Below are 24,522 nucleotides of genomic sequence, written 5' to 3'. Positions count from 1 at the left end.
CAGGTCCAAATTGCTGAGTAATGTTTGGACAGGAAGTGTGCAGCAGAGAGCAGAAGTACATAAACACACAGGTCCGCTTTTAGCTTCATTCATCAGCAGATTTACTTAAAGGAAGACAGGAGATATCCAGGTGTTCCTTAAAGACTGTAACAGCAGGTAGCACAGTTTGTGTCCCGCATAATGAGCACACTACAAAATACAGTGGATTTGTGTGCATGTGTGCTGGTTACTAGTTTGTTCCGTTTCAGGGTTTATTTTTGCCCTGCGTCTACTCTTATCAAACTCAATGAATGATCTAGAAATCTGATGTTGATTCAGCTTCCATTTGACTATGATTAGTAATAACGGCAAAGCAAGATAATACTGGTACAACTAAGTAAACCTTTAACTGCTGTGATACGTTATTGCACAGAATGAATGCTTTGAACAGCAGTTAAAAAAAGAGAGAGCAAAGACTGACAGGAAATGACACGTTCAAACAGCAGAGGAACAAAGCACTGGTAGACATTAGATTTCAGCATTTTCTATAAATAGGAAATGCTGCTTCCTGATTGGCTGAGTGTACGCATGCCCTTTACGCTGCACTCTAAGCAGCCATATTGCGGAAAACTCGCTTTTCCTTGCTCTTATGAAATATAAGAGTAAACTTATTCTAAAGAAACACTGATAGCTAATCATAACTGGGGTTATTTATTTAGATTTAAAAAAAAAATTAAAGTTAAAGTAGTACTGCAAACAGCAAGGGCCATTGTTTTTGTAATATAAAATAAAATAAGGCAAAAGGTCCCTTTACCTACTGTTACTCAGCTTTAAAACACTCCACACACACTCCACATAGAGTCACATAGAAGAGGACTGTGAAGTTCCCACAACAGGTTTCTCATGAAGTGTGAGTGACGACATTAGTGGTAATGGTACTCACCAGCAGCAATGCCTCTAGCTGGTTAATATAGATCCCCTCACTGGCCAGGAAACCAGACAGAACCAGTTTCTTCATCTCCAGACCTTTCTCTATGCCTCCCTGAAACACAGAAACACATACAATACTGTAGAATCAGTGAATCTGGAAACATATAACAAATTATTCTTTGAAATTATGACCTCTTCCCCCGCCAATGACAGAATTTCCCAGTTTTCCGTGTTTTCACTGGTATACTGTAGGAGGTGCTATCAAACATCTTCTGAAAAGAGTATTTAACATCTGGATCAAACACATGTGAAGAAGAAGCAGAAAGTAACGATGGCGTATGTAAGCAGATGCATATGTAAAATAACGTGATCATCAAACTTTAAACAGAGTCGATGGACTCCATCTATGTTTTGATCTTTGTTCTAAATATGATCCATGTGGTCTTTGACAAAAACATGATTTTCTCAGCTTTTCCTTCAAAATGTTGATAAAAAAAAGAATGCATGAAGCTAGAAAAAAACGTTTTTTTTGTTCAAAAGCAGAGGCTTTGTTCCTCCTTTTAAAATATTGCATGTTCAGATATTCATACAACAAAGTATTTTAAGAGATATAAGGAATAGTTCACCCAAAAACTACAATTCGATTAAAAAACACAATTCATAATTTACTCATGTATTGTCACTTGTCACTCCAAAACTTCCTGCTTCTGTGGAGCACAAACAGTGTATTTTTAATTAAAATATCGTGTGTAGTCACATTTACTACTGCTTGGCAAAATATTGTTAGCAAAATCCAGACGTTTCAATAGTACTCTGCTCAATCTGAAGTTTCGGGCAAGGGTGAAAAAATTTCCTCTGTAGATTTCGCTCATGTTCAAAGTGACTTTTGTGTGAGCTGTGCTTCATCCATTGCTACACTATTGACAATTAACTTTTTTGACCCCAATAGAGTGGAGATGTCAATATTTTCAATAAATAACTTAAATGGCAGCTATTTTCATGCAGAAGAGTTGAAAGATTTTGGAAAAGCAACCAGGAGTAACCAGGATATTTTTTTTAAATTCACCTTTTGTGTGAGTTCCACAAAAAAGAAAGTGACATGTTTTAAATGACATGAAGTTGAGAAAATGACAGAATTTTCATTTTTGAATGAACTACCTCTTAATAACAAGACAGGAGAAATATGTTTCAGCTAATGAGCACCACCTGTAGGTAATAAAATAAAATCCTGTGTTTAGCTTTACTGTAAATTTATTGTATTAGTCTGTTCTGATCTTTCTCTCTCTCTGGTGTGAAATTTCTCAGGTATAGACACACCCTGTGAATTTACCCTTCCAGGTACAGAGTTCAAACTATGTGTGTGCGTGCGTGTGTGTGTTCAAACAAAGGCACAGACATGCTATCTAAACCAAGCCATTTGAACAAATACATGATTCAATCTGAGTGAAAGAGAAGTCGTCAAAGCCTTCACGTATAATCCGTTTTTTCAAATGTCTGCTTCAATGTTTTTAAGCTCCACATAAGAATTTAAGCCAAGTCCCTCCCTTTGAACTTTCCATTTACAACAGCTCTTGCTTTATTACATGACTTCATAAAAACTATTTTAAAAACAATTACTGCATGTGTAAATTCTCCCACCATGTCTGTCCATCAGAACCACCACAAATATATGAGAATAAATCAAAACATGACAAAGTCAGTTCGAAGACCCATGTAAGTTGATTATATAAAGGAATAAACAGCAGTTCTATCTTAAAAGACAGGAAGTACCACCCTTATGACTAACTACATCTGAAGAGAGCAGCCAAATATACCCACCATTGCCCTTATAATTCACTGACAAACACTCCTTTGTCCAGAGCACTTGTGGATTTATTCCGTAGCAAGGGAAAAAATTCAAAAAGTTCAGACTGCAGTGAGGCAGCTAACACTGATACATACGTTAAGAACTTATGGTAAGAATAAAAAGGGAATCACTTTAGAAACAGGTTGTGAAAACCCTGAGAAAACCCTTTTTTTTAAAACCATTAAAGACACAGTTTACTCCCCCAAAAATACAAATAAATAATTGTAATAATTTATTCTCTCTGATGTCATTTCAAACCTGAATGACTTACTTTCTTCTGTGGAAAACCAAATATAGATTGATATTTTTGAAGAAATGTTGGTTACCAAATGGTTGTGGTGACCATTGAATTTCATTGTAGGAACAATGAAAACAAACAACAACAACAAAAAACACACATTTTGGATAATTTTTTTATGTTCTGCAGAAGAAAGTCATATCACATCAGAGAAAATTATGATAGAATTTTTATTTTAAGGTAAACTAGCCCTTTAATGCATTTTTTGGCCCCCCTCAATGTCATTAGTTTCAAATGAGAGCTATGTGAGTAGCAGACTCCGAGTGTCACAGGCTTTTATTTAATGAATAGCTGTGACTTCTTGTTCGACGCCCAGTGCTGATAGTGATACGATATTGATAAGAAATAATGACACAGGAAGGAAATTATTTATAAAAACAGTTACTGTCATTTGTGAGAGACAGAGAAAGGGCAAACAGAACAGAAGAGGAAGTTACTGAGACTGAGAAGGTTTCTAGACTGACTAAACGGACAATGTACTGATGAAGAAAAAAAAAAACAGCATTTCTGAACCTGAAATAATTTTTTATTTGTTCTATGTAAGTCATTATAAATGAATATCCATTTTGGACTGAGTCTGGAGAGGTTAGTTCAGAAAACAATTTAAAGTGTCACTTATTTTCAACTTGAAAATGAAATGGTTGTAAAAGTATTTGCAAGCCTCATTTTCAGCTGTGCAAAAATCATGTTTTTTGACTAGGCACATCAAGTGGTAAGAACTGTGACACAATGGTTATTGCACTTGCTCTTCACATGTTGAGCTGCGGTGCTCACATAGTTTATGCAGGTTTGAGTTATCCAGAGATATCCACAAACTAGAAATATATTTCAGGCATAAACAATCTAAAGTCAAAAGTTCTTTGGAATTAGCGATCATATTAGCAATGAACCTTTGACATTTTGGCCCGCCAAAATTGGGCTAATAGAAGGCTCATTTAAAAGTGGCAGTTTCGGTTTTCACTTTCTGTTTCAGCCAAGAATTTTCATTTTTTTAAAGAAATAATACTTTTATTGAGCAAGGGTGCATTAAAAGTAACAGTAAACACATTTATAATGTTACAAAAGATGTATATTTGAACTAATTTCAAACCATAATGCTGAAAAAAAAACGTATCATGGTTTCCACAAAAATATTAAGCAGCACAACTGTTTTTAACTGTTAATGGGAAATGTTTCTTAAGTACCAAATCAGCACATTAGAATGATTTCTGAAAGATCACGTGACACTGAAGACTGGAGTAATGATGCTAAGAATTCAGCTTTGCCATTACTGGAATAAATTACACTGTAAAATGTGTTAAAATAGAAAAGTTATTATAAATTGTAATTATATTTTACAATATTATTGTTGATTCAATTTTTTTAACACATAAATTGTGTTAAATTTGTTAGCTTTTAGACTTTACAAAAATCTTAACCACCCCAAATTTTAAACGTTTGTGTATAGAGTGACAAAAACAGACTGGCATAGATCCGTGGATATACCAAAATATCATAGGGTGGGCTATTTTAGATCTTCTGACCAGTCGCATTTTCTTGTCAAAGTCTAATCAGAAAACAGAACTGCTCTGAAAATGTGCTGCTCAACAGTCCTTTTTCCTCTTCAGCACCAGTTTTTCCCATCTTTTGGACAACATGGACAACAGTAACTCAAACTCCGATGGTTCGGGTCAGTCCTTGAGCTCTAAAGTCTTGAACTAAACTAAACCTGTTTAGAAGCACGGTGTTACAAAGATCTGTGAGCGTGCACCCAATGTACTGTGGGAGAAAATGTTATAAAGCATTAGCCTAGCCAAACTAATGAAAATTCTATCATAATTTACTGATACTTATGTCAATAAAAACCCATATGATGTTCTTATTTCCATGGAAAACAAATGGGAATGTTTTGGAGCAAATTTCACCCATGCTTTTTTCCACTCAACCTCCACAGAAGTAAGTAAGTGAGTCATACAGGTTTGGAAAGTCATGAGGATGAATAAACAATGATAATAAATAGGGATGCACCGATACCACTTTTTCCAGTACTCGTCCGATACCGATACTTTTATTTTTGGTACTTGCCGATACCAAGTACCGATACCAATATTTTCATTGCATTTGTAATTTTTTTAAATATTGGGTACAGAAACCAAAGAGTATGTATAATGTTAGTTGGTTAACTTAATTTATCAAATAGATACAGTCAAACCAACATTTATTCAGACACCTTCAACATTTCTCACATTATCACCGTTTATTCGCTATAGTTTAGAAAATGGTAATAAAATATGACAAGAACTCAGAGTTAAACTGTGCCAGAACAAATTCAGCTTGATAATGTCAGATAACTTTGATAGAAAGGTATGTAATGGATTACAATAAACCAAAAATTATTCATACACCTGTCAATATTTACACAACTATCAATACTTTGTCGGGAGATCCTTAGCCTTAATGACAGCATATAGTCTCCTGGGCATGCTGTCAACCAGGTTCATGCAAACCTGAACTTACATTTTTTCCCCAGACTCAGTCTGAATAATTTTTGGTCCCAAATTTGTATCAATTTTACTGGTAGTCCACCGTATGAAGAATTTTTGGATATAATATTTCACAGTTTAGTTTATTTTGTTTTTTTCATCTGAAACGTGCAGCGATTTATTTTCCAAAGCCACTCGTATAATGCAGAAACACTCATGAAGCAAAGCAAAACACGCGCAACGCGCACACGTATTTGTACTGATGCAGGATGAGAGGGACAAGTACAGTACAGCCTAGCGCATTTCACACAGGCTGTTAGTGTCACTTTCGCCAGAAAGTCGTGTATGCTTAAGGGTAAAAATAAATGACGTTTATAGTGAATGCCCCTATAAATTGTCTTATATTTACAATTTAGTTTTAATCCAAATGATGCGTGCTAAGTGAGCGAACATCAATAAAGATCACACAACAGAAGTGCGCGCTCTCTCTCCCTCCCTCCCTACCATTAGGTAACTTCTGCATTGTTTTACTTACTTCTTTTTGACATATCCGACCGAACTACAAACTTTTCAGTGATGTCTGTGAGAAAGGGATATTCACTCGACAAGCTCGCACATCTGCGCCGCCGCGCGCTCAATCCACTCAGCGTGATTTGCTTACCAGCTGGCGCAAATCAGCTATACAGGCATTAATACAGAATGTTTTATATTCATTGCATACATATACTTCGTAAGCATCTTTAATCTCTAATAACTCCATTCTGCTGTCTGTTGTTGGGGTTTCTTTGTCTGAATACGGCACTTATCACATGCTGTGTGGTATCGGGGCATTTTAACGAGTACGAGTACGAGTACAGGAGCTCAGTATCGGGCCCAATACCGATACCAGTATCGGTGCATCCTTAATAATAAATAATAATACATATAATTTTCATTTCAGGGTAACTGTCCCTTTAAGAGAATATTGTTCTAATGACAGCTACAATGTGAAGTCATTGCTGTCGGAGTCTTAGTCAACATGGCCAACGTGACTTCTTCATGCACTTATAGAGATGCTAAACATCTCAAATCAAACAGAGTCAAATCACAGCAACAGTTGGTGAATAACCATCTGTTTCTGTCCTTGATTTCTGTCTCGTCAAGTGTGTTAGAGCAGGATAAAGATCATTCAGAAACCGTTCACAGACTCACAGTTGGAGCTCAGGAAACTGAACAAACACTAACGCCAAGTCGCAAAAAGCTTTAATACTTTCCACCTCACTATTTTTAGCCATTGAAACCTCTGTCAGCAAGCCAGCAGAGGAAGAGAGAAGTGCTGCTCAGCCTGACTCTCTCTCACCTTGAACGTCCTGAACTCCACTGGTGTGAACGGACAGTCCAAGTCCATCTCATTGTCAAACACATCTTCATCCTCCAGAACTTTGTCCAGAAAACCCAACACCTCCTCCTCATCCTCCTCCATGCTGACGGCCGATACCTCTCTCTCCTCTCCCTCTGTTTCACTCACTGCTTTCCTTCCTTTCAAGTTTTGACAAGCCGCCCGTGACACATTGGTGCCTCTGCTGGAAATCTACCTCTTCTGTCCACGGAGGTTTTTTTTCTTCCTTTCTTTCTCTCTGGAATGGTAATGTGTCCTCCCTCTCACACAAACACAGAAACAGCCACTTGCTTCCTCTCTCTCGTATACACACACACACACTTCAACCTCGAATGGCCCGCCTCTGCACTCACACACACACACACAGGCTTGAGCTGCTGGCGTCCCTCCCCCTGACTGCGGTTCTGTCTTCCTGGTGTGTGTCAATTCCGGGTGCCCTGGGTTAAAAGACTGTCCACCATTTTCCTCTCTGGCCTTAAAAGGTCTCTTTCTTAGTTTCTTGCTCTCTTTGTTTGGTTGTTCCTGTTGAGTTATTAAGTATTATAAAAGTGACTTAAATCTGAATGAGTTTAATAGCGGGTTTAATCACTGAGACAGTGGTTCTCGAGCTGTCTTCGCACAGTACAACAGAGCACCTTAACACCCCGAATTTGGGCCTAGTGACCAACAATCACAAATTTGCTGAAATTAAATAAAATTTGCATACACTTTATGCACTATTCCATGCTATTTTATAGAATAAATAGTGTGAGTAGTGTGTTCACACTGAAAATTCCAACAAGAAATTCACTTCAAATACCAGGATGATGCACTTATTTACCCCCCACCCCCATAGTACATAGTGCATAGTATACATTATGTATAGTGTATATACTGTACATGATTTGGGTCAACAAATGAATCTAAATGAGCCGTCTGTTTGCTAGCTAAATAACTATGCACATTAATGTATATTAGTCAGTTACATTACTGAAGACAACAGAAGCACCAATTTATATAATGCCATGAGTTTTTTTAGTTAATTAGTTGATCCATAAATGTTGAATTAGATTTTATACAGTAAATTATAACTGTTTGATGATTTTTTGTTTAATCAGTCAATTAATTCAGAGACCACTATGAATCTTTTATGGACCACCAATATTAAGAATCAAGTGTATGTCAACTTTTGAACATGGTCATTTGTTCAATTATTACTGTATTTTGTCATTTGGAAAAGAAAGAAGTCTCTTGAGCTCACCCAGGCAAGTATTATTACAATTTAAAATAACTGTTTTCAATTTTTATATATTTTAAAATGTAATGTATTACTGTGATGGCAAAGCTGAATTGTCATTACTTCAGTCTTCAGTGTCACATGATCCTTCAGAAATCCTTTTAATAAGTTGATTTGCTGCTCAAAAAACATTTTACTATCAAGACTGAAAACAGTTGTGCTGCTTAATATTTTTGGAGTAACCTGATGCTTTCTTCAGACTTCTGATTAATAGAAAGTGTTAATTTCTTTCTTGCTTGCTTTCTTTATTTCTTTCTGTAAGTGTATGTTGGTACTGTATGTAAATATCTGATCATTAAATATATCTTCATCAGGGAACTATACTAAACAACTCTACAGCATTATAGTGAATCCCGGACATGTCAAAGACAGTTAATAATGCTTGTTAAAGTTGAACGTTATAGTGTAGTACCAGGACAATTCTGGCATTTTCCGGGGTTCCCTGGATCAGACAAGGTTCTCCAGATATCATGCTCTCCTGTACTCCAGGTAATAACACTCAACACATCAATGAAATACAGTCTCAAATCACATTACAGTCATCAACACTTCATGTTATGTTTTAAGGTAAGCTGGTATTATAGATTTGTTCATTTAATAAAGTTAAAACACTTATAAAGTGATCCTCTAATAGGTGTGCCTGCAGTGCACACACACTTGTGTGAAGAACGAGATCAAAGTCTGGTTGACAAAAATTTGAACTCCACCCATACTTCTGAACGATCACAACCAAGCACACATCACACTCATGATGTCAAGCTCTTCATTAACCTTGGCGACAAAATTATAGTCATCATCATGGGATTTCCAAAGCACATGTGAAATATTAATGGCAATCCTTGAATAGAAGTCAATGAGGAATCCCTGATGATGCTCATCTAGTGCTCAAAAGAGGAACTACACTCTTAAAAATAAAGGTGCTTCACGATGCCATAGAAGAACCTTTTTGTCTAAATGGTTCCATAAAGAACCTTTAACATCTGAAGAACCTTTCTATTTGACAAAAGGTTCTTTGTGGCGAAAGAAGGTTCTTCAGATTACAAAAAGGTAAGAAAGCGATGGTTCTTTAAAGAACCTTTGACTGAATGGTTCTTTGTGGAACCAAAAATGGTTCTTCTATGGCATCGCTTGAAGAACCTTTTGAAGCACCTTTATTTTTAAGAGTGTAGAAGCAAGCGACACAACAAAAGATTGCATAATAGTTTAGTGTTCCGGGCTTCTCTTTTTCTCACAGAACTTCAGTACACCGGCTGACACAACATTAACCACCACTGGGAACTGATATAAATGAATGACACACCAGTTGATCTCTCATTCATTTGATGTAGTGAGGTGAGTGAAGAGCGGAAAGGCCTCTGCTCTGTAAGAACAGCACTGATGTCAGAGGAGGTGATATATAGTCTCTGTGCAGTGGTTATATACGGCTCTCAGAGCTCCTCACAGCACTGCACACGATCTGATCCTCTGAGAGGCTCTAATGAAAGAGAGGAGGCAGAGAAAACACAGCGCATTTCTCACAAGTAAATTGCCTGTGTGCTTCTCCACGCTTGACTTTCTCAGCAGCCACGCTCAAAGGGGAGTATAAATAGGGGCAAGTGACTGCTTTTTTTTCTATATCCTATAGTTACAAACAGTCACTCAGGCATGCAAGAGTAAATATAAGGTTATAGGGGTGAGAGATATACTAGCTGAAGTGATGAACTGGCCAGTTCAATCACTTCACATTCAGAGAAACACATGGAAGAACTTGATAATAAAAAAGGTGTTTTCTCTGGTGTTGAACTGAAACCCCACTCCCTTACTTACAGTGACAAACAAAACAAAACAACAACGGTTTTTAAAAAAATAAATATTTAAATAAATATTTAAAATTATAAATATATGATATACAGTCACACACAAAGAAAAACAAGTAGATAGAATAGAAAAAATCGAAAGCAAGTGTTTGTTTGTTTTTTGTTGTTATTTTTTAAATAACAAAATAAAATAGGAGATAAATATAAAGTAGAATTAAAATAGAATAGAAAGTGCTAGAGTTAGAGGGTCAAATAAAGGTGGAACAGATGTGTTTTTAGTCGTTTCTTGAAGATGGTTAAGGACTCAGCTGCTCGGATTGATTTGGGCAGGTCACTCCACCAGGAGGGAACATATATATATATATATATATATACAGTATACATGAAATACATTTATTTTGCGCTAAGTATTCCACAAATACATTTACATATTTATATGCTTAATAAAAATACCCAGTTCAGATGCAAAAGCCTTTAAGCGCCGTTTGAAATTTTCTTCTAAAATGAGCATTTTTATCAGGCTCATATGTGAAGATTCAGTAATTTCACTTTAATGGCAAGAAATAGGTTCTTTTCATTGCCATTAAAGTGAAATAACTGAACAAAAACAGGAGCATGAGAAAAATGCTAATTTTAGAAGAAATTTTCAAAAGACACTCAGAGGCTTTTGCATCTGAACTCTTCAATTGTATTTTTGGTATACTAAACTGGTATAGGCCTACCTAAAGTCTGCTAAATTGGAAGAACTAATTTTGTGCTTAATGCACTTTAATTGTGTGGAAGTAGTGCTGAGGTCCAACTAAAGATATACTGATGTATATTTGATTGTGCTAAAGTGGAACTACTGTAAGTATACTTCAGGTACACTTAAAATATCTTGCATTTCAAGATTGATACTATACAGAGATCATACAATCCTTATTAATATTAAAACACATTTTAGGCATAACATTAAAAAATGTGCATATTGTGCAAATATTACTTGTGTCCAAGTAATACTCCAACTATAATTTTATATCTGTAAAACTTAAGTGATATGTCAATAAATATGTTAATGGATTTGAAGTATACTTAGGATGATATAAATGTATTTAAATAAATGATGGCAAAGGATTTTTTTACTAGGGTGTGAGAAAGCACTTCATCTGCTCTACCACTAGATGGAGATGCTGTTATAAAAGCTTGAGCCTGTGGCCACACATCACTATCAAGTTCAACACTTCCAACACTAATTATCTGTGTCACACAATGGAAATAGTCATGCATGTTCATAATGGGCATAAACACATGTGACAAACACATACACCTCAATGTCAATTTATCTCTGAACTGCGCATTATAAATAGCCAAATCCATTCATCATTACAGGATGACGTGATGCATCATGACACTTCAATTTACAGAAATAACTATACAATTCCATTTCCATTTGACTGCAATCTATTTGAATATTTAACCTTTTGACTTGCGTGTGTTTTCATTCAGTAAAATAAATGACTGTTGGCTTGGTATTATTATTATTATGGATGTTATCTAAACGTTTTTGCCAGCCAAACACATGAGACCTAAAATATTTATCCCCTGAGATTTTAAGTTAATATTTCAGTCATTTAAAACACATTCATGGTAAACAAATAAAATATTTCATGTTTTTATTTTTAAATGATTTATGTACATTTGACCTTATTATGATAGAATTTATCAATTTTTCATCAACTCACAAAAACCCAAACCCAGTTTGAGAAACCCTGATCTAATGCAATGACATACAAACTTCAGAGTCCAAATAATTTAAGCGGTAATTTAGCTTTTATATGCACGTTGCTTTTACACAGAAAAGCTCCACAGCTTCTTATTGTTTTGGCATTGGGGCACTGCATTATTCTTGGTATTCTAAGACACACCAGGTGAGAAAGGACTCAGCAAAGCATTTATTTCAATGCCTGAAGCTATGAAAGTGATTTGGCAAAGAACCACACCGTCATTTGTCATGTCAATATAGCACACCCATGTGAAAGCGAAAGCTGATGCTGACATTTACAACAAAGGCTGGTGGAAAAGACGCAGTGAAGTTCCTCAGACCACCGCAATCTCAATCAGTGCTCTTAGATTAAAGGTGAAGTGTGTCACTTGTTCTCTGTAGCAGCCATTCAAATTTTAACAAAATATATTGCAGACAACAACAGATCCCAAACATTTACACAACATGTCTGTGACACACTATAAAGCTAATCTTATACCACCACAGACACCTCAACACTCTTTAAGTGTTAGTTAGTTTACCCAAAATGAACATTCTGTCATCATTTACTCTCCCTCATGTCATTCTAAACCAGTATTGCTTTCTTCCTTCCATGAAACAGAGAAGATATTTTGAAGAATGTCCTGACCACTCAGTAAGATAATAATGAATACGTGATTCAGAATTTACACTATACCTTTCAAAAGTTTGTGGTTATTTTTAAGGAAATTAATACTTTTATTCAGCAAGCAATATATGTCAAAAATGACCACAAAGGCATTTATATTGTTACAAAAGATTTCAATACAAAGAAAAATGCTGTTCTTTGGAACTTTCTATTAATCAAAGAATCATGGTTTCCACAAAAACATTAAGCAGCACAAATGTTTTCAGCATTAATATTAAGAATAGTAAGTTCCTTGAGCTGCAAATCAGCATATTAGAATGATTTCTGAAGGATCATGTGACACTGAAAACTGGAGTAATGATGCTGAATATTCAGCTTGGCTATCACAGAAAAAAAACTGTAATAATGTTTCACAATATTACCATTTTACTGTATTTTTGTGACTAAATAAATACAGCCTTGGTGAGCATATGAAAAATATTCAAAAATCTTACAGACCCCAAACCTTTCAAAGCCCCTCTGCAAATATGGACAGACAGATTTACACATAATATATTTTTGTCCAATAAAAATCAATAAATCCAACACAATGCAGATCAAACATACACAGAAATTAAGGTTTGAGCCCATACAACATTCTCAATTTGTCAAACACTCACACACACACACACACACACACACACACACACACACACACACACAAACACCAGTAAACCTGTCATAACAACAACAAAAAATCTCCTTAAGACGACAAAGAGACGCTTACCTGCAGCATGTTAACTGATTAATGACTTTTTCTTCTAAATCAAAGCACACACACAAACACTTAAACATGCAGTCATACCCTAAGCAGCAGCCCTTCTGGTGGCGTGGGTGAGACAGCCTCTCCGTCCTGTCCCCGTGCGCAGAGGTGAGGGGACATGGTGGGCGACTCGTCAATGAATGGCATGGTCTCTGAGCCATCCTGAGACTTCCTGTCCTCTGCAGTATCTCCCTCATAGCCATCAGTGTTGTAGTTAAAGTCTGGAAGGAGAAAACAGAGGAGTGTAAGATAGAGTTAGAAGAACTATGCAGGGTTATGGCTCACACCACAGATTAATGCCGCCATGTTGGGCCACTCAAACATTAGCGATGTTGAAAGCACTACAGTGTTTACATTTCTGAAGAAAACCAATCCACAAATGGTGCAATTAATTGTCTGTGCTGAACATAGGGTGTGTTTCATAGATGATCTGCATGTAGAGAAGAGGGCGGAGACTCTGGGTATGATTTACAGGATCTGTAGGATAAGATGGGAAGGGGTAGTGGGAAATGTGTGGGCATTTTAAGATGCTGTAATGCAGTATTACATCGGCTGCTATGGCTGACCGTGCAGTGGGCGAGAAAGTGATTTATCAAAGCTCTGCCAATATTAAAGATCCAAAGCAGAAACCAGCAGAGAAGCAACTAATGTCAACCCTCTACATTGCGAGTAAATCACTCGCATATGCGACTAAATCTTCACTCTTCACTCTGCGACTAAATGATGCCTAATTTTAGCCAATGGCTAATAAACTCTCAGATTTTACTCGCCAGTGTGTGAGTTGGAGGCTGAGTATAAGTTTAGCACAGATATATTTTCACTCACAGAACACTCTGACTGAGCGCTTCAGAGTTTCACTCTCCGTCAAGCAATCTGTGCCATTTATCATTTCATCTCAATGGATGCGCAACGCACCTGTGTTTGATGTACCGTAAACTCTAGTGTGAAGGCGCACAACTCGGCGTCACTTTATCACACACACACACACACACACACACACAGAGAGAGAGAGAGAGAGAGAGAGAGAGAGAACACACACACACACACACACACACACAGAGAGAGAGAGAGAGAGAGAGAGAGAGAGAGAGAGAGAGAAAGAGAGAGAGAGAGAATTGACACACTACATGTAAACGATGTTCTTTGTTGTATTTTCCTGTCAAAATAACAGAGTTCCTTTGGGATTCTTCAGCTTTTAAGAACTGCCGGGTTCTCCGGTAGTGGGCGGAACTAATGCGCAAACGGCAATCTCATTGGCTAGTGCTCACCTATTATCGTCCCTATTTTGATTTCAGCAAATCAGTTCGAGCAAACGCACATAACCTGATTAATATTCATGAATCCAGCAGCTCATTTATCCTTAGTGCGATTGTTCTTATTAGTAGAATTCGTATCATTATCATCTTACCAGTTTTTTTGTTAGTTTTTTTTCTTCAGAAACACTGAATGACCAATATAGTCCAGTTAAAATGTTCAGTTAAAATGACTAATATGCATTCATACATGGTTAAGTTTTAATTCTAATTACTAAAATTCTATCATTAAATAATACTTGATTATCATATTATAATGCTAGACTGACTGACGTTAAGAGTGTACTTTCAGATATTTTAAATAACTGAGCCATTTTACAAACATATATATATATATGTGTGTGTGTGTGTGTGTGTGTGTGTGTGTGTGTGTGTGTGTGTGTGTGAGAGAGTGTTTGACAAATTGAGAATGTTGTATAGGCTCAAACCTTCATTTCTGTGTAAGTTTGAGCTGCATTGTGTTGGATTTACTGATTTTCATTGCACAAATAAAAAAAATGCTTTGATTTTCCATTCATTTCCCATTTTTGGGCATGAAGGTCAAATTAAGGAGTTTTTTTTTCTCCAACCACTTAACATTGTTGAATTGAGTCCTCATTTGTGTGTGTGTGTGTGTGTGTGTGTGTGTGTGTGTTCAGGTGGCAAACGTCAGGTGCCAAGTCTTGAACCACTCAGATTAAGTAAACTATTTAAAAAATATATATATATGATTTTGCCCAAATTTGTCCCAAAGGATGATTGAGGGTTAATATACGCTAGATCCAGAGGTGTCATGCCCATTTAAAGTGTGATTGATTTTTGAGCCAAGAGGATTTTGAATGCAGCTTCCAAAAGACAAAAAATAGCCGAATAATATTTTGTATATTTGATACAATCACACCAGCGTGATTAAATCGTTCAGCGTGTCATATCATCAGCTGCTAAATTCAAATCTGCGTTCGCTGGCTGGCGCTGAGCCAGAGACAGACGCGTTTTTACAGCACTGTGCATTAACCAATCACACACAATGCTGTTGAGCTTATGAATGCAATGACCAATCAGAGGTTTCCAGATGAGGCATCGCTAAAATGCCGGTGTTTTGTTCACTCGCTCGCTGACTGAATACCTCTTTCTGGCAAATTCTCTCATCAGAAACAACAAAGTGCAAATGTGTATAAATATGTAAAATATTAATTTCACAGTGTAAACAGCTTCAGTGATTTTTTTAAGGGGAGTTTTTGAGAGTGCTTGAACTCTAGGCTGTCAGTGAAAATGTTCTTTGATAATGTAAATGTTCTTTGCTATCTTTCTGTACAATGGAAGTGTTATGATAAGTAGCCTAACTTACAATGTTTTTATTTCACATTAATTTTCAATGTTAAATTCACATTAAATATAAAGTCAGTTGTATTAAAACTGTTATGGCATGACACCCATATCTGTTACTTAAGTAAACAGACAGGTTTTTATGCATAGTTAATAGACTACATTATTAAGCTACTTTGACCATCACCCACTATAGATCAACTAACATAGGTGAGAATCAAGATATTTCATGATATAGCTAATGCGTTTCGCAATGTTTCGAATAAAAAGGGAAAAAAATAAATAAATAAAACATAAGAACCAGGACCAGGGTTGAGAAACACTGCTAGAAATATGCTAGCAATGTATTAAAATAGGCCAGGTCCATTCTAATAATTCTAACAACACCTAACAAAAGGCTAAAATATTCTACAAACATACTAGAAACATGTTAGCAATGTGATAAATCATTCTAGAAACGTCAAACAAGTTAGCTACATGATAAAACATGCAAGAAACCTGCTAAAAGATCTTTCTGTTCATGCTTGATCTATCCACCTATCTACTGTATCTGTCTAGACTGCACACCTTCAAGCTTTTAAAACTACTTCAAACTTTCTGAGCAGGCTTTTAAAGTTTGTCCAACTTTTTAATTTAGTCTTTTTGTGACACATGACAGCATTTCACAGAAATCACACTGAAAAGAACCCAGAATATTCCCACTTAAATGGAACTTTAAGAGCACGAAGAGGAGCAAAAATCTCCTGTTAAAGTGTTTATGAGTTCAGCAGCATTCACAGGAGACGCGTCTTCATTAAAATGGAAAATGCAGTGTGTTTGTGTCAAGACACACACTCCCACATGGCCAGAGACTGGCACATAAACAAAAGACCTGCTTGACAACCCAACCCCGAGGGGCAGGGCCAGCCCGTCTGTCACCATGGTTGTTACCGTGACGACCATTGATAACCAGCAAAGGAACAGACCAATTGTAACTCAACTTGGTTACCATGCTGTGTTCCTTTCCCCTTGAAAACACATTGTGTGTCACATCAAAGTGACACGTCTGTCACTCAATACTCAAAGAAGCAACAAAGCAAATACAATAAGGCACCGTAAAATTAATGTTTGCTTTATTTATTTCAACTCATTTTTCATCTTTCTACTACAAAACAAAGATTTGGCTTGATCTTCTAACTGGTCTATGTATGTGAGCATGGTTACATTAGGAGAGATTAATAGTGTTCGATAAAGTCATAGTCTAGTCATAAGACAGCGCAGGAAATAACTGTGCCATTTAACTGCTGAACAGAAAAATGGGTTGAATGTGGGTCAACAGGCTCTCATATCCGTTTTGCCTACAGCACATTCACACGGGTCAAAATGACCTGCACTGACCAGAACCAATCACTCTGTCATTCACTGCTGCTACTGCAAGTCACGCCCGTTCGTCTTCTGCTAATGTGAATTCACAACCCCAATGTTTCAACCATCATGCTCACTTTCATATTTTATTAGCTACAATCCATATTTTGGTACTGCCATATATACTTACATTTTAGAATTACATTTCAAAGATACTGGGAATTGAACCCATAGCCTTGCTGTTGCTAACAGGCTTTACCAGTTAAGAAATAGTACACAAGTAAACAGTATTGAATTATATTTTAAATCAAATGAAGCTATTTTTAGACCATTAACATTTGAATTAAATTTGCATTGTCAAATTATTTTCATGACAATTAAGCCGTTTTTCCCCCTTGTTCTCATTAGTATACATAATGCCAACATTTGCTGTGCCATACATGTGTGTGCTATATGTGTGTGTGTGTGTAGAAAACAGCAGAAATGACTCTTGAGAAAATATAACAGTTAATGTGTCAGGGCTAAAACCTAGCTCCACATTTTTTATATTTATAATAAAACTAAACTCAAGTTTGTCATTGTAACTAGGCTACAATTACTTTTTAACGTCATTCTAAAATAGGAATCAAAGCGCAATCATGAAATAATGCTTATGAATGAAAAATTAACTAACATAAAAATAGGGCACAGTGTAGGCAGCATAGTTGTTTTTCTTACAGCAGGCCAATTCTCTGAGCCCCGCACATGACAAGCAGGAGAAAAAAAATGTCATAAGAAATGTTTAGCTTAAACATGAAAATTAAAATTAGTTTAAAATGAAACATTATACTCGTATACTCGCGATTTTTTTTTGGGGGGGGGTGAATAAATACCATGCTCTTACGTTTTAACTAATATGAAGGTATGATTTAATAAAAAGTGATCTACAAATTCTTTAATTCTCCAAACTCAAACCACGTGGCAAATAGCATAAATATGCACACCTCAAATACTGTACAATAAAAAGTAAGAACTCTTCAAGCACTGCCGTCACTGTAATATTTGACTCTAAAAGTAGTAAAATAGCTGAAACATTACGCATTTAGCCTATATGATTCCTAATTAGTTGAGATTTAATGTTATAATGCTATATTATTATTTTTATGGCACATGGTGGTGGATGTCGCAAACAAGTTTCACATGTGTCTGATTTGTATTTGCCACGGTGGTAAGCATGACGGTAACAGGCATTCTGGTTGACCACCTACTGTACCAACAGTAGGTAGTCAAAACTGTCAAGGTAGCCAAAGTAGGTAGCCAAATTGTCAAAACTGGTTCAGTACAGTACTAAATATAGTCTTCATATGCAAATCACATGTGCCTCATATCACACTGTGTATAAATGTGTGTAAGAGAGAACTAAACACCAAGAAGACACCAGTAAAGAGTTAATCTACACTTCCTTCTTTCAAAAACGTATTACCCTCGTGAAGCAGCAAACACACAACACACTGCCCTGTTTGGCCTTGATGCCCGTTTAATGCGTTTAGACAGCATAAATGGGAAGAAAAATCGATTGGTACATCAGCAAACCTAAAGTGCGGCTTTAGCGGAGAGAGACTGTAGTCGCATGTGGCTCCACGTACATATGCTGAATGCATTATGGGATTTTAGCAACCGGTTTCTTTAGCTACGGAGCCACAGAGAAGAAAAATCCAATATAAATCTGATGGTAGAAGAGATGTTTTAAAGAGATTAACAAAGATCCCACATAGTGTGGGGGAAAACAGTTTAAGCATTTAAGCTAAACAACATGGGATATTCAGTCTTTTAAAGTAAATACTCTGATTAGATGGAGTCCAATAGATGCAACTGCCAATATTTAGACACGTTAAGAAAAAATTGTACACACACACACACACCCTGTCACATATACACACACTTTATCCGTCTTACTATGGGGTGAAATGATGGATCGCAGGACGCATGCAGCCTCAAAGAAGAAAGCCATGTGAATGCTATCCTAAACTTTACAAGGTTCACACAGCACCAAACAGACCTCATGTTTTCAGAGGAACAACACACGCACACACACACATGGGGGGATGTAACAAATAGGAACCTTTGAAAAGGTTTTATTCAAATATATGGAAATACAATTCAAGGTAAACAAGAGGCTGAGCTGTATATGAAAAATGCTTCATAGTTCAACAGACAGAATAGACAGGAACACATTTGTTTGAGACAGTTGCTATCTGCCACAAAGACTATTTTTGTTGTTTTTAACCCATGTATTCTTGTATTTTAATAGAACCAAAATTTTAGAAACCATGAAAATTACACAATTCTCTATTCCACACTGAATAGCACAGCAAAAACTACTAGCTAACATAATGTTCAGACTAGGGCTGTGCAATTAATCGAAATTCAGTAAATATACAGTACTCGAGATCAAACGATTTTTGCACCCCATTCCGCCCCCTTTGCTTGATTCCGCCCCCTTTGCTGGACGTGCTTGATTTATTGAAGTATATTAGATTTATTCATGTTTTTAAAAGCGTGAAAGAGAACTTGCGCTGTTCCTCTGGAGGATTACTGTGTATGTGCTCAGAATCGGAAAACACAACACGGACATGTAAAATCAACTTTTAGCACCGAAACGGTCAAATACACGCAAAAATGTGGCACTTAGTGATTATTCATGTAAACCCTCACCGGTTATGTAATAAATGAACGTAAAGAGTTGAGAATGAATATACTTGTGTAACTGTAAATTGGATCCGTGCGGCTCTTAAAGTGACAGCGGGCTTATATTAATGCTGCCAACTGTGTGCTTTATATTAATCAAACAACAAATGACAAACTCAAAATCACTCACTGCTCTTGACTGAAGGACTCTTGTAGCTTTAATAAGAAACAGGATGTTTAATTCTTACAGTGAAGACAATGCTGTTTTATTTTACATTAGATTATTCAATTTATCTAGTAGGAATACTTTAGACGTGCATTAAAAAAAAACTTAAAGCACAGTTTGTTTCATTTGTATCTTTTTTTATTCTATTGTATTCCTTTGCTTTTTTATTACTGGCAGTTTAATTCTTTCCAATAATTTTGAGGACCTTTATTGTTGTTTTTTTAACTAATAATAGTTACTCTAGTATTCTGCTGTGGTATTGAGAATTGTGACATTTCGCTGGTCTCTAAAATGTAGATGTCATAGCAACCTTATTTACAGAAAATATATATTTGATATATATCACTATCTTTAAATAAATCTTTCATATACATTTTTGGTCATATGGCCCACTAATAATCATGTTAAATAATCGTGATTACAATATTGACCAAAATAATCATGATTATGATTTTTGTCATAATCAAGCAGCCCTAGTTCAAACATTAGTAAAAACAAGAAATAAAATGAGAACAAATATACAAATAACAATAGCAACAGCACAAATAAATCTAATAGAATGAAGATACAAATTAGGTAAACAATGCTTTAATTGTTCAGGCAGGTCTAACAGTAGAATTCAGGTAAGATATTATACAAACTGAATGAAGTAATCTATACATAAAAAATAACACTGCATAGTCTACACTGTATAAATGAAATATAGATTATAGAATAAAAATATAGAATATAATCCTTATTAAAGCTGCAAAAAGTTAGTTAAGAGTCTGATTTCTGAAGGGTGAGTGATTTTCTCTTTTTCATGTTGTTTGATTAACATTAAAGGAGACATATTATGCCCCTTTTTACAATATGTAATATAAGTGTCAGGTGTTCCTAGAATGTGTCTGTGAAGTTTCAGCTCAAAATACCCCACAGATAATTTATTATATCATTTTGAAAATGCCTATTTTGAGTGGAAGTGGAAACATGCTGTTTTCGTTCATGTCTCTTTAAATGCAAACGAGCTGCTGCTCCCTACCCCCTTTTCCAGAATAGGGCTGCTTTTACAGCTTGTCTCTCAGATACTCTGCCAAAAAACATCTGTTTGGTTTTGTTTATCATGTCTGTCACGCTGAAATCATGTTTTAAACCATAGTAGTTTAAACTTCTGATATACAGTTTTCTGAGCGAAAACATTCGAAGCACGCACACAGAACATGCCTCTTTCATGTCTTATTGCGCTTAAACTGTCAAATACACACAAGTTTACGCTAAAATCAACATACAGAGTTACAGAAAAACCTTCGCCATGGCATTAGAACTGGTACACAGTTGTCACTTGCAAAAACACAATGACGGCACCGTAGGTGGAAACGTGCAGATTAAGAGGCGGTAATGTAATAAGATCCCCTTTCTACATCACGGGGGGAGCGAAATCTGAGCGGCTTGTTTTTTCACAAGCTTGCAGAGAAAGGTATACCAAAACAATCTTTCACGTTTCCTGGGTTGGTAGATGCACCTGGGACCTGATTATATCATTTAAGCACAGAAAAAGCCAGAATTTCATGATATGTCACCTTTAATGGCACAGACAGACTGCTGTCCCTTTAAGACCGAATGCACAAATCAAATATATATTATTATAAGGTAACACATTACCTTCACTTAAGACATAGCCGACCGAGGATACAGGTGGGCTTTTTGACAATTTTGTGTGTATTTGTACATTCAAGCACACTAAAACACGAAAAAGAACTGAATTTGTTAACTGTACACTGTCTGAGAAGCAGCTTTCTGTGTGTGTGTGTGTGTGTGTGTGTGTGCTTCGGTGATTTCCTCTAGGCTACATCTGTAATGTCTTGGAAATGATGGGTGCACATCCTGTTTCTTGAGTGGCTGAAGCGAAACTGTAAAATTTGATTTCAAGCAATTTTCCTGCAGACAAGGAGAAGTGTTCAGGCGTAAACGGTAAAAGGCTTGTAATAGTTGTTTACTGTCCTGCTTTCCATAACAGCAGCCGGTCGGAAAGGTCAACAGTCCGGTCTTTGTGCTGAGCTGTATGAAAGAGCTTACCACCACACAGCCCTGTTAAAACATGCCACATCAACACTGATTACTGCCTGAGCCTTTCATGATATGAATGAAAGGAAACACGCACATCTGCTTACTGTCACACCATGTTCCCTTTCAGAGACCTCACTAAATAATCTGCTATTAAAACAATAAACCGAAAAAGGCCATGCATTATACATCCAAGGTTACTATGATGAAGGAAAATCTAGAAAGATCTGGGATTTTTTTTTAAAAATTTTTCAGGGGAATATAGGTGCTAGATCTAAAACGTTTCATACTGCTTTTGTGTTGACTAAAATTTTCTTACAAGTCAAACTAACTCATTATGAAGGCCTTATAATAAGCTTGTTGGTCTAAATCAAAATGATTAATGCAATACTTTGCACAAAGTATTTTAGACCAATTTTTTTTCAGTACAGTGTTTACTACAGTTCCTATGTTCCTGAGTTCCTATATAAAATACGCATGTTTATATGGCAGATTTATTTTTATTAAGTTTAAATTACTGTATGTTGTCAATATAACTTTAACTGCAATCATATATGAAGTAGTTTAATCAATGTACAGATAGAATATTAATGAAAAAAGTATGTAAAATCAAGGGTAAATCACTGATAACACAAAGAGAGAGGTATGGTAAAGGAGACTGCAAATAACCCCTTAAAATTTCAGTATTTGAACTCAAATCAATCAAACTCAGAGCGACTGTATGGAAGAAAGTTTCAGCAGTTATATTGACCCTGAGGACATTTAAATCTCCCACACTTATGATTGAACACCCAGTGCTCACAAACTGCCAGAAAGTTTCTACTATAAGTGAATGTGATCCATAACTCACAGACTGTAATGAAACAAAACACTCAAGAGGACACATTAAACCTGTGTCATTAATCACATGACCTGGCCGAGCGCCACTGTGTCGACTGCATTTTGCATTTAAATGGATAAACGGTTTTGTGTAAACAGAAGCAGGAACACAAGCACTTCTAGCTATGCAAGCAATATTGTGTAAAATATATGAAAATATTATTGCAAAGTATTCATTTTCTATTTTTATCTATTTTAAAGTGTAATTTATTCCTGTGATGGCAAAGCTGAATTTTTAGCATCATTACTCAGTGTCTTCAGTGTCACATGATCCTTCAGAAATCATTCTAATATATTGATTTGCTCAAGAAACATTTCTTATTATTATCAATGTTGAAAACAGTTGTGCTGCTCATTATTTTTTGTGTAAACTGTCATACTTTTTTCATAATACTTTAATGAATGAAGGTTGAAAAAGACATTTTTAGTTTAAGTCTTACTGTCACTTTGTGTGATTAGTAAAATAATGATTAGTAAATACAGAAAGTAACATTAATCTACAGTAGCTTAATAAATGCTGTAATAGGATTGTTCATTGTTAGTTTATGATTCCTAATGTGTTAACTAATGTTGTGATGTAATGAATTGAACTTCATTGTAAAGTATAAAGGACAAAGTTGGCACAACTTTTCCACACCATGTAATGGTAATGAGTCATGATGTTCCATCAGGGCTTCATGATGACATGGGTAGAAGTTTTGATGATGTCACAGTACTTGTACACACACTATGGTATTTCCACATCAGCTCCCAAAGGCACACGGATCGCTCCTGATGGACGGCCAGCTACCCTTTAGCCCCGTCACTGTCAATCAACAGCTTGTTTCCATGCCAAGTGCCCAGGCTGCCATGACAACTTGAGATTCTTCAATGCTGTCACTGGTTGAATGAGAATGAGAGGATCCTGAATATGAAACGATGCTCTATTTATAGGCATGCGAGTGAGTTTAAAGGTGCCTACTACAATGGACATACAGTGAAAACACCAGAAACACGTCACACTGACATGCACATCAAACTGTTGTCAGCCAGTATGGGGAGTCAATAAACCTCATATTAAGGATTAATTATGGGAGAAAAAGATACTACATTTGCAAAATAAGTATTTAAATAGGTCACTGTCGTTGTTTGTGGTGTCTAAAAATAGTTTCTTATTAAATTGAGTTTGAAACATCTTTTACCACTTGACTGCTGATTCAGGGCTCTTTGCAACTGAAAATTACCTAAAAAATACAACCTTATAACACTAAACACATTTTTCATGTATGTGCTTTTTGTTCCTTTCCACCTAAGTTAACCATTACTATTATATACAGTGGGTACGGAAAGTATTCAGACCCCCTTAAATTTTTCACTCTTTGTTATATTGCAGCCATTTGCTAAAATCATTTAAGTAAAATTTTTTTTCCTCATTAATGTACACACAGCACCCCATATTGACAGAAAAACACAGAATTGTTGACATTTTTGCAGATTTATTAAAAAAGAAAAACTGAAATATCACATGGTCCTAAGTATTCAGACCCTTTGCTTAGTATTTAGTAGAAGCACCCTTTTGATCTAATACAGCCATGAGTCTTTTAGGGAAAGATGCAACAAGTTTTTCACA

At 36.0% G+C, this 24,522-nt stretch overlaps 1 protein-coding gene across 1 annotated transcript in view; it reads right to left on the bottom strand.

The window, feature by feature from the left end:
• The window catches only part of LOC107595513 (active breakpoint cluster region-related protein-like), a gene marked incomplete at its 3' end in the record, with an annotated part of 211,039 nt that overhangs the window by 102,515 nt on the left and 84,002 nt on the right, over positions 1-24,522 (bottom strand). Inside the window, exons 2-3 of the mRNA XM_016285937.1 lie at positions 13,179-13,357; positions 923-1,021 (exon numbers count right to left, since the gene is read on the bottom strand). Of these exons, the coding sequence (XP_016141423.1) occupies positions 923-1,021; positions 13,179-13,357 (278 nt within the window). The remainder of the gene's footprint in view (positions 1-922; positions 1,022-13,178; positions 13,358-24,522) is intronic.

This window comes from Sinocyclocheilus grahami, unplaced genomic scaffold (assembly GCF_001515645.1).
Source record: "Sinocyclocheilus grahami isolate Dianchi unplaced genomic scaffold, SAMN03320097.WGS_v1.1 scaffold203.1, whole genome shotgun sequence".
Lineage (NCBI taxonomy): Eukaryota > Metazoa > Chordata > Actinopteri > Cypriniformes > Cyprinidae > Sinocyclocheilus > Sinocyclocheilus grahami.
The sequence above is the reverse complement of the archived record's forward strand: the minus strand, read 5'-3'. Positions and strand labels throughout refer to the sequence as shown.